Source organism: Theropithecus gelada, chromosome 1 (assembly GCF_003255815.1).
Source record: "Theropithecus gelada isolate Dixy chromosome 1, Tgel_1.0, whole genome shotgun sequence".
Taxonomy (NCBI): domain Eukaryota; kingdom Metazoa; phylum Chordata; class Mammalia; order Primates; family Cercopithecidae; genus Theropithecus; species Theropithecus gelada.
In genome coordinates, this window is record NC_037668.1 from 182,820,425 (window position 1) to 182,834,861 (window position 14,437).

General features: G+C 43.0%; 1 protein-coding gene across 1 annotated transcript in view; it reads right to left on the reverse strand.

Moving 5' to 3' along the window:
- The window catches only part of LAMC2 (laminin subunit gamma 2), a 59,173-nt gene that overhangs the window by 32,237 nt on the left and 12,499 nt on the right, over window positions 1-14,437 (reverse strand). Inside the window, exon 2 of the mRNA XM_025405637.1 lies at window positions 4,508-4,696. Coding sequence (XP_025261422.1) covers window positions 4,508-4,696 — 189 coding nt within the window. The remainder of the gene's footprint in view (window positions 1-4,507; window positions 4,697-14,437) is intronic.

Sequence of the window (14,437 nt, forward strand, 5' to 3'; positions counted from 1 at the left end):
CAAAAAAAAAAAAAAAAAAAAAAAGAGAGAGAGAGGATGATCAGAGAGGGAGAAGTCTCAGGACAGGATCTAATCAAACAATAGGCAATGGAAGGCAGGGAGGAGAGGTCTAAGGAGGGTGAGGGGAGGAGGAGAGAAAGAAGGTTTTCAGAGCCTAAGGCAAGAGAGCATTTAAATAAAATGAGAACGAAGAGAGGTTATTTGGTTTGATGTTGAGAGACTTCATGCTCATTGCTCTGTGAGTGGTGGGCAGAAGGAAGGAAATTTCCTTTCTGAATAATGCTCTGATAAGTAACATTAAATAGAAGTCCCTTATGATGAAATGTGGTTGTTTTTAACATGAATGGATGCTGATTTGGGTACCAGAAACACATTTTTTCTCCATTCGAATTAATGGTAATTACACTTTCAACTTCAGAAAACTCACCTTGCAGTAGTTTTTCAGAAATGAATTATTTTTATAAAGTGGGGGAAGATGGTCATTTGGACTCTAACTCTGAATATGACTAACTTATTTCATGTTCCAAAACAATAGCACTGGTTCTTCAAAGTCTCACTCAAAAAAAAACCACCTGCCCCAATTCCCACATCATGAACTGTACTTAGGGATTGTGAACAACTGGTTTTAAAGAATAGACAAGGAATAACTTTCTGTTTCAAATTTGTGTCCCAGTAAGCACATTCATGGTTTATGTAGATACAGTCTACATGCATTTGAAGACTCAGGAAGGTATTAGAAACTGATTAATATTTAAAATTGAGGGCCGAGCATGGTGGCTCATACTTGTAATACCAGCAGTTAGGGGAGGCTGAGGCAGGAGGATTGCTTGAGCCGAGGAATTTGAGACCAGCCTGGGCAACATAGACCCTGTCTCTACAAAAAAATTAAAAATTAGTCAGGCATGGTGGAACACACCAGTAGTCCCAGCTACTCAGCAGGCTGAGGGAGGAAGACTGCTTGAGCCCAGGAGTTTGAGGTTGCAGTAAGCCATGATGGAGCCGCTATACTCCAGCCTTGGCCACACAGTGAGATCTTGTCCCAAAACAACAACAACAAACCCAATAAAAACAAATAAACAAAAAATATAAACTGAGAGAATTTGCCTCCTTTTGAGAACCCTTTTAAAAATATATACACTTGCATTTAAAAACATGTTTTAAATAATTACTCAAATGGTATAGTCTGAATAATACACTGTCAGCATCAAAGATATGTGAAAAATATAAAATTAAGAGAGTAAGTCCAATATCACATAGACCTCAAAAACTTAGCTGTCATGGGGGGAAAAACTTGCACACACAGTGAATTTCAAAGTATCTGCAAAAGGTTATCAGGGCTTAAATATGCGGCTGGAAGAGCTGAAGATAACTCAGCCCTGTTGCTGAGTCCACAAAGTCATAATCTAAAAATAAGCCTAGTTGTTACATTTATGGGAAATTGATATGAAGTCCAAAATTGGTGACTACTCTGGGGTTTATTAATGCCGTTGGCTTCATTTGACATACATGTAATGATAGCATTTTTTGTAAGACATGTTCTTTTGCATTTGAAATTGAATATACAACAAACTCCCCTGTCAAGTTACTATCTGAAAGTGAAAAATATCCTCTGGCTAATTGGGAGATTGAGAAATCACATAGGGAATTAAACTTGTGCTAGTGGTTAAGTGACATGTGCAGCTGAGGAGCAGCTGGGGACAGCACATGGTGGGAACAGTCTCTGCCACCAATGTGTCTTTCAGCCTCGGCAGTTTGGACCCTGAAAGTTCAGTTTCTTCATCTCTTTAACAGGGGATGTGGGATGTGTTAACACAGGTTGTCAGACTGTTTGAGGACTGAAAAGGACATCATCTATGAAAATGTTTTGGAAAATTATAAAGCATTAGTCAGATCTTAGGAAATAATATCCATCAAGCTTTTTGTGTACACATAAATTGTCTGCTTTTGGGCATAGAAAAATGCCATTCTGATTTTTTTTTCTTTCATATAGAAGGAATAAGAGAACTGTTCTTGGTCAGAAGATCTGGCTTACAACTTTAGTTCTTGCAATCAGTTGCTGGAAGACTTTAGGCCATTCATTAACTTTTCTAGGTCTCAGTTTCCCCACTGTCTTAATAAGAAAAACAACTACATCAATTAACAATTTACCAAGTTGCCTGCCATGTGCTTGTCAAACACCATTTTATCTCCACAGGATCCCGTGACATAAATATCATGATCACTCTTTAACAGATGAGGATGCTGGAGCAGCAAGAGGTTAAGGAACCTGCCCAGAGTGACCTAGTGGTGGTGGTCATGTCCAGATTTGCACCCAGGCTGCCTGACTCCATAACCTACCACTGTACTCTACATTATTACCTTTGATGTCAACAAACCTGGTCCTGAACTCTTACTCTGCCCCTTAGCTCTATAAACTTGGACAAGTTTCTTCCCCTCCCTCCCTAAGTCTCTGCTACATCATTTGTGAAGTGGACAAAAACATAGCCCTCTCTTTATAAAGCTATTTGTGAAGAGTGATTAATTACTGGATTAAAAACACCTAGAAAAGTGCCTGGCCCAGGGTTGGCACATGGCACATGTTAACTATCATATAAGACATAAATCAATATTGGGCTCCACCACTTCCTGCCAAGCTGTTCCCACTGAGTCTGGGATATCTATTCCCCAAATAGAAAGAAGGAGCCAGTTTCACTACCACTGGGCAAGCAGTAGACTACATGCTGAAACAGAAGAGATGGCATAGTAAATCCTTCTTTCCCGTCCTTCTGTGCTAGGCAGCAGGTTCCTGGTCTACCCTGAGACTAATAACCTTGTCTTCAGGCCAGGCTTTCAAGCTGAGCCAATTACATTTCTAGTTTCATTCTCACTGATCATTCCACTGGGATGACCCAACTCTGGTGACTCACAATGAAGCTGCATGACCTAAGGCAATAGGGGCTCTTCAGAGAGATTAAATGCCGATTAAAATGGAATAATTTGTCTTTTAATTTTTTTATGAAGTTCTTTGATTCATAGGGAGGACTGCTAAGTCCAAAAGATTCTGGATGCAAATTCTACACAACAAAGCTAAACTAATCTGAGTCAAACCACATTGTAACAGCAACTTAGGTGAATTTGGGGGGTGACTGCTGTGACATGGGTCTATCTCACCACAGGGTCACCCAGTTTTCTATAAGACTCCCAACCCACTCTACCAGCAACTCATGGCTGTACCAGAATCTGCCCATTTTTAGATTCTTTCAATCTGCAGCTATCAATTGGTTGCACAGACCTACTACACTAAGTCATTGCCATGCAGTAAGGCTGTATGCTTTAAGTGGATCAATATTTATCATAGGATGCTATTAAACACTTTCTAGCAAGAAAAGTTGATAATGCCAAGAAAGATAATAGACAAATGAACCATTAAAAAAAATCTTATTTATAGAACCACCTCTCTCTCCCCCTTTATATTTACTAACTTGTCTTTACTGTCTGTCCACAATGAATACAACACAGTGTGTGTATCTGTGTGCACAGCAAAGACCTACAGTTATATGAATATAGTACTGTGTGGGATACTTTTTAAGAAAAAAAAGCAACTGGCCAGGTGCGGTGGCTCATACCTGTAGTCTCAGCACTTTGGGAGGCTGAGGTGCATGGATCATGAGGTCAGGCACTCGAGACCAACCTGGCCAACGTAATGAAACCCCATCTCTACTAAAAATACAAAAAATTAGCTGGGCGTGGTGGCAGGTGTCTATAATCCCAGCTATTTGGGAGGCTAACGCAGAAGAATCGCTTGAACCTGGGAGGCAGAGGTTGCAGTGAGCCGAGATGGCACCACTGCACTCCAGCCTGGACGACAGCGTGAGACTCTGTCTCAAAAAAACAAACAAACAAACAAACAAACAAACAAAAAAAACAACTAGCTCTCCTATGAACCAGCCACCCCATTAGGTGTTTCCTATTTGTTATTTTGTTTTATCTTGTTAGCAACCTAATGAAAGACTTTAATTTTCCTATTTACTTGTCTGTCTCCTTTATTAGTACAACTTCATATTGCTAGCACCTAGCACAGCACTAGAAACAGATCTTTCTAATTCCTTATTTTTCAAGAGGTTGGTCAAATGGATGGCTATGGATATGAAGAACTATCTGTCAAAGAGTGCAAGCTTCCTTTGTTATCTGCCTGGAAAAGACTGTCACCTGCCTGCAACAGTTAATAATGTGACTCTTTGTATTAGAATTCAAGACAATATGCCCTTAAGGTCCCAGCTGGTTCCACCAACCCCTACTTAAGAGAAACATGTTTCCTTTCAGACTGAAACTGCTAAAAAGACCAATGTCTGGTAGGTTCCCAGTTGCTCGTGAAGTTGAACATTTCCCTCTTGGCCTACTTGCTTCCCCTGTTTTCTTTCTTTTTTCCTCCCCTGTTCCCTTCCTTCTTCTTTTCCTCGCTCCTTCCTTCCCTCTTGTCTCCCCACTGCTCCATCTCCCTCTCCCTCTTTCCCCCCTTTTCAGCTACCTTTGGAGTTACAATTGCAGGGCAAACAGCGGTCCCTTTCTCTGTGCCGGTAAAAGCCGTCCTTGCACCTCTCGCAGTGAATGCCATCAGTGTTGTCATTGCAGTTGAGGCAGCGGAATCCATTACCAGTTTGTCTGTAAAGTTCCTGATCAAAGATACACTGCCTGGACTTCCCATTGCAATCACAGACTGGGGAGGAAGCATACAAAAGAGATGGTCAGAAAAAACACCTCAGGAACTGTTCTAGCAGGTGTTTATGTTATTATTGATAGAAATTATGCATGAGTACTATGGTAACCTAAACTCTTTTGGGGAGGAAGGTATGGGAGTGCAATTGGCAGTGCGGGGACCGTGGGGACTCCTGCTTCACTTAAAGATGTACACGGTCCCCTTGCACCAGCAGTGCTGGTGGGCTGCTGCCTGGGAGAACATGGGCTCAGGTTTGCCAGACCATCCAGTTCCTCGAGAGAAACCCAAACTGTTAAATTACATTTTTATGCGGATATTTCTGATTTAAATGCTTGCAAGGAGTTCATTTCAAAACACTGTAATCCCACAGAGCAAGTCTGTGGGCTCAAGGAGACCTGAGGATGGGCAGCTGCGGACTCAGCACAGCCACTAGCCGACGGTGTCACTGCTCAAGATACACAACAGCCATCCCTCCGGTGCCCACCAAGGTGAGGAGCGGACGTGACTGTCTGGGCAGATGTCTTCTCCCAAAACCAGGTGTCCCATGAAGAATGACCTTTCTCAAGTGTCTAAGAAGCCCATCCTGCAGATGTTCCAAAGAGACTCGGAAAGTGACTAACATCTCCATGGAGACCCGAACAGCAAAGGAGGCGATACACGGAAACAGCCAGCATAGGACCCGGCACACTGAGACACCAAAAAATGTTTCCATCATGGTCTCGGAAAGATGATGGGCCTTCAGGTTAAAAGGAAAGAATCAAATACCAATTCTGCTATTTCCTTGGGCACATCACTTCAATTTTCTGAATCTTGTTTTTTCTTCCACACAGAGTGCATTATCTGCCTTCCTGGATTGTAAAGAGGATCCCTCTGGGAAAAGGATATCAAATGCCTTTGCATATGCAATTTCATCACTCATTGCCATGAAACACGTACTGCCTCAGAAGAGACACATGCAGCTCGGAAAGGTGAAGTAACTCAATCCAGTGGAGAACTGAGATTTGAACCTCTCTGATGCCAACACCTACCCCCCTTCCCTACGCAGGCTGTCTCTGTTGGCCATGCTGCCATATTGAGAACCTGTTTCTAGGGTGTGACTTACCCATAGTGCTGACAATAAAGTCAACAGATGTGCCATCACCTGCTGAGTGGCTCCCTGTGCAGGCTCTGTGTCAGGCACTGACGATACAAGGGGACCGTGTACATCTTTTTTTTTTTTTTTTTTTGAGACCAAGTCTCACTCTGTTGCCCAGGCTGGAGTCTGGAGTGCAGTGGATGACCTCAGCTCGCCGAAACCTCTGCCTCCTGGGTTCAAGTGATTCTCCTGCCTCAGCCTCCCAAGTAGTTGGGATTACAGGTGCACACCACCATGCCCAGCTAATTTTTTAATTTTTAGTAGAGATGGGGTTTTGCCAGTGCTGGCCAGGCTGGTCTCAAACCCCTGACCTCAGGTGATCTGCCTGCCTTGGCCTCCCAAAGTGCTGGGATTACAGGCGTGAGCCACCATGCCCAGCGGTGACCACGTACATCTAATGGAGCTGCTAAGTGACTGCCTTACAATAATTTCTATAACTCACTCTTTCTACTTTGGATGACATCTAATCTAGAAAAGTCAGCTAACACTTATCCGAAGCGTACCATTTCTAGGACTTTACATTCGTCAGCTCAGTTAATTCTCACATTTTAACATGGGTTTTATTGTCCCCATTTAATAGATGGAAAAACGAATACTCAGAGAGGCTAGGTATCTTGCCTAAAGTCACAAAGCTAAATGGCAAAGATATAATTTGCTCCCAGATGTGTCTGACTCCAAAGCCCTCATCTTTCCATTTTATGTTCCTTCTCAAGATTGAGTTTACCATTGCATGTAGACGCTCTTTTTATAAACCCCTAATAGAGGGTCATTCAGCTTGGCCGTTACAAACAGTAACATTTTTATGGTGTTTTAAATCTACCTCTGTCTGTAATTTTCATCATGTGTTTTTTCTCTTGCCTGAAAAGCAAGATACACACACAACACATACAGATACATACAGCACTCATGCACACACAGACACAGACATACACCCCTACTCTCTTTTTATTCTTTTATTTATCCAACAGACATAATCTTTGGATGTTGTTTTACAACCAAAGGGCCCTGCATCATCAGGTTTTTGCGAATCCGAAGATAGCTATGGCATCTCCCTCCTTAGTCTTTTCCTGTTCAATTTGAACTAGAGATCTGTCATCTCCAAGTCTTTCAACCACTTCCTGTGTCATAATTTCTAGATTCTTCTTGTCTACCATCCTAGGAACAAATTCTAATTTCCAATATCCTTCTTCATATGACCAGTACCGCAAGTGTGATTTAAACAGCTTGGCTTGTAACAGGACTGGATATTTTTATCCCATGGGCAAAGACTAACATTTCAGTGAACTTACAGCATATTACATTTGCACACAATTCAAAGTTGCAGGGCTTTTCTCAGAACTAGTGCCAAGCTGAATCTTTCCCAACCAATGCTTGTGAAACTGATTTTTTGGATCTCCAACAGATGTGCCACACAGCTGTCATGTGCTGTGAAATTTGTACCAAGTACATGACTATACACTTACAAGAGCTAAATTCTCTGTTCAGTGGTCCTTGTGAGGTTCTTCATCTGGCTAACCCAATGAGCCAATGCTCTCCCTGCCATGGATGCCTTTTGGAAGCAATCTCAAAATAACTACAAATTTTTCATCGTGCCTTTCTTATTTAGAACATGGGCTGGGCACAGTGATTCACGCCTGAAAACCCAGCACTTTGGGAGGCCGAGGAGGGTGGATCACCTGAGGTCAGGAGTTCGAGACCAGCCTGGCCAACATAGTGAAACCCCATCTCTACTAAAAATACAAAAATTAGTGGGGCATGGTGGCAGTTGTCTGTAATCCCAGCTACTCGGGAGGCTAAGGCAGGAGAATAGCTTGAACCGGGGAGGCGGAGGTTGCTGTGAGCTGAGATTGTGCCATTGCACTCTAGCCTGGGTGACAAGAGAGAAATTCTGTCTCAAAAAAGAAAAAAAAAAAAAAAGAACCCGCTTTATGGTGGTAAAAATTAACTTCATAAGGGCAGCTCATGATATATTTATTCAGAGCAATATTTTCAAAATATATAAACTTGTTATAATCTTTTTATATCACATCCCTCCTCTTCTGTCTCCTCCTCTAAAGTTCTACTTTGAAGACAATGGGTGTCCTTCTTTTATTTTATTTTAATTTTAATTTTTAGTGAGACAGGATCTCACTCTGTTGTCCAGGCTGGAGTGCAGTGTCACAATCTCAGTTCACTGTAGCCTCGACCTCCTGGGCTCAAGCGATCCTCCAACCTCAGCCTCCCAAGTAGCTGGGAATACAGTTGTGTGCCACCATGCCCAACTAATTTTTGTTGTGGCTTTTTTTTTTTTTCTGTCTGTTTGTTTTTTGTTTTTGCAGAGACAGGGTTTCACCATGTTGCCCAGTCTGGTCGTAAACTCCTGGATTCAAGCTATCCGCCTAACTTGATTGCTCAAAGTGCTGGGAATTACAGGTGTGCACCATCATACCCAGCCTATTTTCTTTTGTTTATTTTTGAGATAGAGTCTCACTCTGTCACCCAGAGTGGAGTGCAGTAGTGTGATCATGGCTCACTGCAGCTTCAACCTCCCGGGCTCAAGCCATCTTCTCACTTCAGCCTCCTGAGTAGCTGGGACCACAGATGTGTGCCACAACACTCAGCTAAATATGTTACTTTTTGGTTATAGACAGGTTCTTGTGGTATTGCCCAGGCTGGTCTTAAACTCCTGGCCTCAAGCAATCCTCCCACCTCAGCTTCCCAAACTGCTGGAATTATAGGCACGAGCTACCACATTTGCCCCCATTGTCCTTTAAATGCACAGCCTTCAATGGAGTTGCATTACGGTTCCAGGGATGGAGGTCCTTAGTCCACATCTCCACTCCAGAGCCTGCCCAACAGATTCCAAGCCTATTGCATACATACCCCTTTCTCATTCAAATGGGTCTCCCTTAAAGCCAAGGGCTATGCCATCTAGAGTGAGGGGATGTATGGGCTTCATGTCTGGGGAGTGTATTGGCCTTGGGTATCTGCATTGCATGAGAACTCCGTGAAGACACTCTCTACAGCCTTGCCTGCAGGACTTTGAAGTTACCAAGCTTCACTGAGATTAAACACCCAGCTGTATTGCACTTAGCTCAGTATTGAGTCTTTGAAACGGTCTCACCAAGAGAATGATGGGAGAGCTTGTTCCAGGCTCCTTTTGCATGGAATGATGCTTTTCATCATTAATGAGTTTGAAAAATGGTCTCCCTCAAATCATCTCCCAAATTGAGACGAACTTCCCTAAAACCATTTAGTATTTACTCTCGCTATTGGGGGTGGTGGGTGGGGGTGACAGGGGGCAGGAAACAACTTTTCTATTTAAAATTCTAGAATATTCCTGCAACTGGACTTAATAAAATGGTGTAACGTAGCTTGTACGTGGTCTTTTTTATTCTGTGACCAATACCTGCACAACTACTACCATGGTTTGGCAACTACTGGCTGCCAGAGGGCACTGCCAGGCTTAGAGTAAGGCAATAGGAAGTGGTCCTTCCCTGTTGCCTTACTCTAAGACCTTCCCTGGTCCTTTGGGATCCTGCCCAAAGGGCATAAGAAGCAGCATTTCACCCCCTGCCAGTTGTAGCCACATGCAATTGATGCCTGTTGTAGTCAGCATCAACTCTTCTTTTAAAAGAAGACAGAAATCTGGCTTTGTGTATGAAATCTATTGGTTGTAAAATTTTGGCCAAAATTAAAAAAAAAAAAAAAAATTCTAAAGCTGTGCCCACAGGCAAATCTCTGCACTCAACTCTGCAGTTCTAACAGGTAGAAAACACATCTCATGCTTTTGAAAAAGGAAAAATGAAGCCCTATTATATCACACAGTGCCTAGTCGATGGTGGGCATTTAGTCTTTTTTTAACAAATTAATGAATGTTCCGTTGAACTTTAAAAAACCCATAGATGGTTGTCTTGGACCTTCCCTGAGTTCTAGGTAATGGGATGCATACGGTAGCAAACAAAACCAGCAGATGTCCCAGCCCGCATGGAGTTTACATGCAATTTGGGGGGAAAGAAAATAAACAAGATAAATAAGTAATATCGAGAGAGAATATTAGGATAGTGGTATTTGTTAAGGAGAAATATAAAAAGCAGTGGAAAGGAATAGGAAGTTGGGAGGTGGTAAGATGGGTGGGAAGGAGGGCAGAAAGTGCCATATGCCGGTTTGCTGTTTTAGTTATATTTGTCCATTTATCTATGTTTTTCTTATGGCACAATGTTTTTCTTATGAATTATTTACATAACAAATACATCAAAATATTTGTCTATATCACTTTATTGCAGATTTTCTTTTACTCGTTCCTGACAAATCATCTTTCTTTCCAAAATATCTCATCAGTAGATTTTGTTTTGCTGATTTAAGCCCCTTTTCCCCCTTCCTTCTTTTATCCTTGGTCAATGAGATGTATATTTATCTTATTAATTCAATAAACACCACCTCACATCTAACAGGGAGGTTATACTACATGCTTGAACACAGACTTTAAGAGCTAGTAACATTTCAAAGAAGGAGGTTGCTAATTTTTTGTGTGGTTTTTTGGGGTTTGTTGTTGTTGTTGTTGTTGTTGTTTTTCTTTTTTCGAGACAGAGTCTCACTCTGTTGCCCAGGCTGAAGTGCAGTGGTGTGATCTCAGCTCATTGCAACCTCTACCTCCCAGGTTCAAGGGATTCTCGTGCCTCAGCCCCCTGAGTATCCAGGATTACAGGCATTTGCCACCATACCCAGCTAATTTTAGTATTTTTTTAAAGTCAATAAATTTTTATTCAAGGAGTTCCATGTTGTGATTTCTTCCGCTGGCCATCAAGGTCACCTTGGATCCTCTAGAGAGCTGGAGTCAAACGATTTATCTTCAAGTTAGCCATTTTTAATGAAACCGATGCTTGTTTTAACCCAGTTGTCGTGTCAGCCCATAATTATTTTATTTTGGCTTCTGTCATCTCCTTTTAATATGGATATGCTGATGAAGACTTCAAAATTCACCTTATAGCTTTTATAATCTTCTGAAATACAATGGAATATTTTAGTATTTCTAGTAGAGAAGGGGTTTCACCATGTTGGCCAGGCTGTGAACTCCTGACCTCAAGTGATCTGCCTGCCTCAGCCTCCCAAAGTGTTGGGATTACAGGCGTGAGCCACTGCACCCAGCCAAGAGGGTTGCTAATGTTTTATTTTGCCAAAGATATTTGCCTTTGTCAAGCACGTATCATATTATCCATGGTTTCCTACTTGAGCAGGAATCAGTGCATGATCTGATGTATGCATCTAAAAAGAAGACTGGCTATTATAGGGAAATGGAGTTAGGGAGGGTGGAAGCAGGGAGTGCCCCTGACAAAGGAAAGAGCAAACCTAAAAGCCCAAGGTGGGAAAAAGTCTGGTGCATTCTAGAACTCATGCAAGGATTTGTGCGTTGGAGTCCAGGTATGTGTTCGGGATCTGGCATTAAGATATTGCAGATCATCAGAAAATAAAATTTTAAAAATCAGACTTGAACCCTGAACAGACCTGAAGCCATTCTGGGGTCAGTAAATAAAACAAGCAGGTTTTTCTCCATCTTTCGCTGAACTCTGATTCTAGGTCCCATCCATCATTCCTTTGACTATTCATTTGTACAGAGCCAGGGATACCTCTTCAAGGTTTCATCCTCTCCATTTTCTGCCCCCTCACTCCAGGTCCCTCAAAATCCTTGCCAGCCAGCGTTCTCTCCAAAGCCAAGGAAATGAGACTCTGCAAGTTTACCTCAAATCCTACATAAACCCATCCAAAACAGAGTCATCTGAGTCAGATTTTCAAAGATTTCTTTAAGTCTAGTAAAGCATGGATGGTAATTGCGTCTGACTGCTGTATACTACTTCTCTGGCACTGAAGCATTTATTACAATAATAACTATAATAGCACACAGTCGCTGACCCTCAAGGTGCTTCTTAGGAAAGACCGCCAGGCAGCCAGACACAGGCTGGACCGCCCACTACCACCCACACTCACCGGGAGACACAGATCAAAGCAGCGGGAGCCCCTCCTTAAACAATAGAGTGAGGCATGCAGGATCCCTCGGGCTCACTTCACAACACTCCCATCCCTCACTAAAACATGCAGCTCCAACGAGCTAGGTCAGGAAGCAAAGGGGCAAAGGCGGTTTCCCAGCTGTGGCCTTAGGAGAATAAAAGGAAACAGAAAATATTTCCTCAGGTTGTACTCAGGGCAAGGCCTTGGAATAATCATCATCAGTAGTCGCAGTTCATTGGGATCTCATTTTAAATTTCCCATAAGAAATAGTGCCCTTTTGAGGCATACAACTATGAGAAATTTCAATCACTTGGCATACATATGATTATTTGTCTATAACCAGGTCCTCTTTCTATTGTTGTTGTTTTTTTTTTTTTTTTGAAACAGTCTCGTCTCGTTCTGTCGCCCAGGTTGGAGTGCAATGGGGCGATCTTGGCTTATTGCAACCTCTGCCTCCCAGATTCAAGTGATTCTCCTGCCTCAGGTGGGATTACAGGCACCCATCACAACGCCCGGCTGATTTTGCATGTTTAGTAGAGACGGGGTTTTGCCTTGTCGGCCAGGCTGGTCTTGAACTCCTGACCTCAGGTGATTTGCCCGCCTCGGCCTCCCAAAGTGCTGGGATTACAGGCATGAGCCACCGCACCTGGCCCTTTTTTTATTGTTCTGAACTGAAAAACATGCTCTGCTTTTCACTAAGGTGATCTAATCGCTGTCTTTGTATAATCTGTGAAATCATCGTGCTTTTTATTGCTTTAACGGTAATGACAAAATTAAAAATCCAAACTCCTTTCAAAACTCAGCAGATGCGGCCCCCGCCAACCTTTCCAACTTTACCTCATCAAGAGTTCACTGGGCTCCAACGCACAGATCTAGGCTGCACTAACCCTGTCCCACCTCTGGCTTTTAGGCTTGCTATTTCCTTTATCGGGAGCACTCCCTGCTTCCACCTTCCCTAAATCCATTTCCAGGTAACAGCCAGTCTTCTTTTCAGATGCGTAAATCAGATTGTGCACTTCCTTGCGGATAACCTTCGATAGCTTCTCTCTCCCATAAATGCCCAGAGCACTTCGTCCTCACCTCTCTCAGCATTTGCCTTGTTCTAGCCTGTGTCATCATTGTTTATGTCTATGATTTATTTCTTCTACAGCATTTCTCACCTTATATCCCCACAGTACCTAATGCAATGCTTGGATGGATGGATGGATGGATGGATGGATGGATGAAAAGATGGTGGACAGCATGATGGATAGAAGGAGAGAGAAAGGAAGGGAGAGAGGAAATGAGGGAGGGAAGGAAGGAAGAGAGGAAGGAAGGAAGGAAGGAAGGAAGGAAGGAAGGAAGGAAGGAAGGAAGGAAGGAAGGAAGGAAGGAAGGAAGGAAGGGGAAAGGAAGGAAGGAAGGAATATAGGTAGTCTGACTCTAAGAAAAGTCTGTAATCCCAGCACTTTGGGAGGCCAAGGTGGGTGGATCACAAGGTTAAGAGATTGAGACCATCCTGGCCAACACAGTGAAACCCCACCTCTACTAAAAATACAAAAATTAGCTGGGTGTGGTGGCACACGCCTGTAGTCCCAGCTACTCGGGAGGCAGGAGAATCGCTTGAACCTGGGAAGCGGAGGGTGCAGTGAGCTGAGATGGTGCCACAGCACTCCAGCCTGGGCAACAGTGTGACACTCTGTCTAAAAAACGAACGACGGATGAACGAATGAGAGAAAGAAAGAAAGAGAGAAAGAGAGAAAGAGAGAGAGAGAGAGAGAGAAAGAGAGAAAGAGAGAAAAAGAAAAAAGAAAAGAAAAACCAAACAATAACCTGAACATACAGAAATCTCCCTGAAGTCCAGAAGCCTACTTTCAAATTTCCCCAATACATTACACAAAGTTTCCATTGTCTACATAGATGACAATCAGTGTAAAAAAACTGATGTTCCAAGCAAAAAAATCCATGGTGAGATGGGAACAGAAAGAATTGTGAAAGGAACATGAGATTTCCAATGAGATTAAGGGTCTGGGACTTTCAGGTTGCTGCTCATACCAGATGAACTATTTCCACCCCAGGAATGCCCACCCATCTGTGGTCTATGAGCCCAGAGCTGCAATGCTTTCTGCCTGCCATCTCAAAAGGCAGCGAGCCTAGGGCTGTGTGGGAGGAGGGCAAGGGATGAGGCAGGCCTCAGAGCATGAGATCAGTTTGCAGTGCTCCGGCAGCCTTGATAGGTAGTGTACTTGGCAGCTGTGTGGGACGATGTCAGGAGCTAGGAATTTGAGCATCATGTTTAAACCTGACAGTGTGTGCTGGCTGCTATTACGTAGTGCTTTGTTGCTCTTGCTACCATTTCGGTTGCTTAGTGCACTAAAACTGATTCAGTGAAACAGCAAGTTTATATGATGTGACCTATAATCTCCCGTGAATTAGCCCAACTATAAATCATTTAAAAATGATGCTTGGCCCGGCGCAGTGGCTCACGCCTATAATCCCAGCACTTTGGGAGGCTGAGGCGGGCAGATCACAAGGTCAGGAGGTTGAGACCATCCTGGCCAACGTGGTGAAACACTGTCTCTACTAAAATACACACAAAAAAATTAGCCAGGTGTAGTGGCAGGCACCTGTAGTCCCAGCTG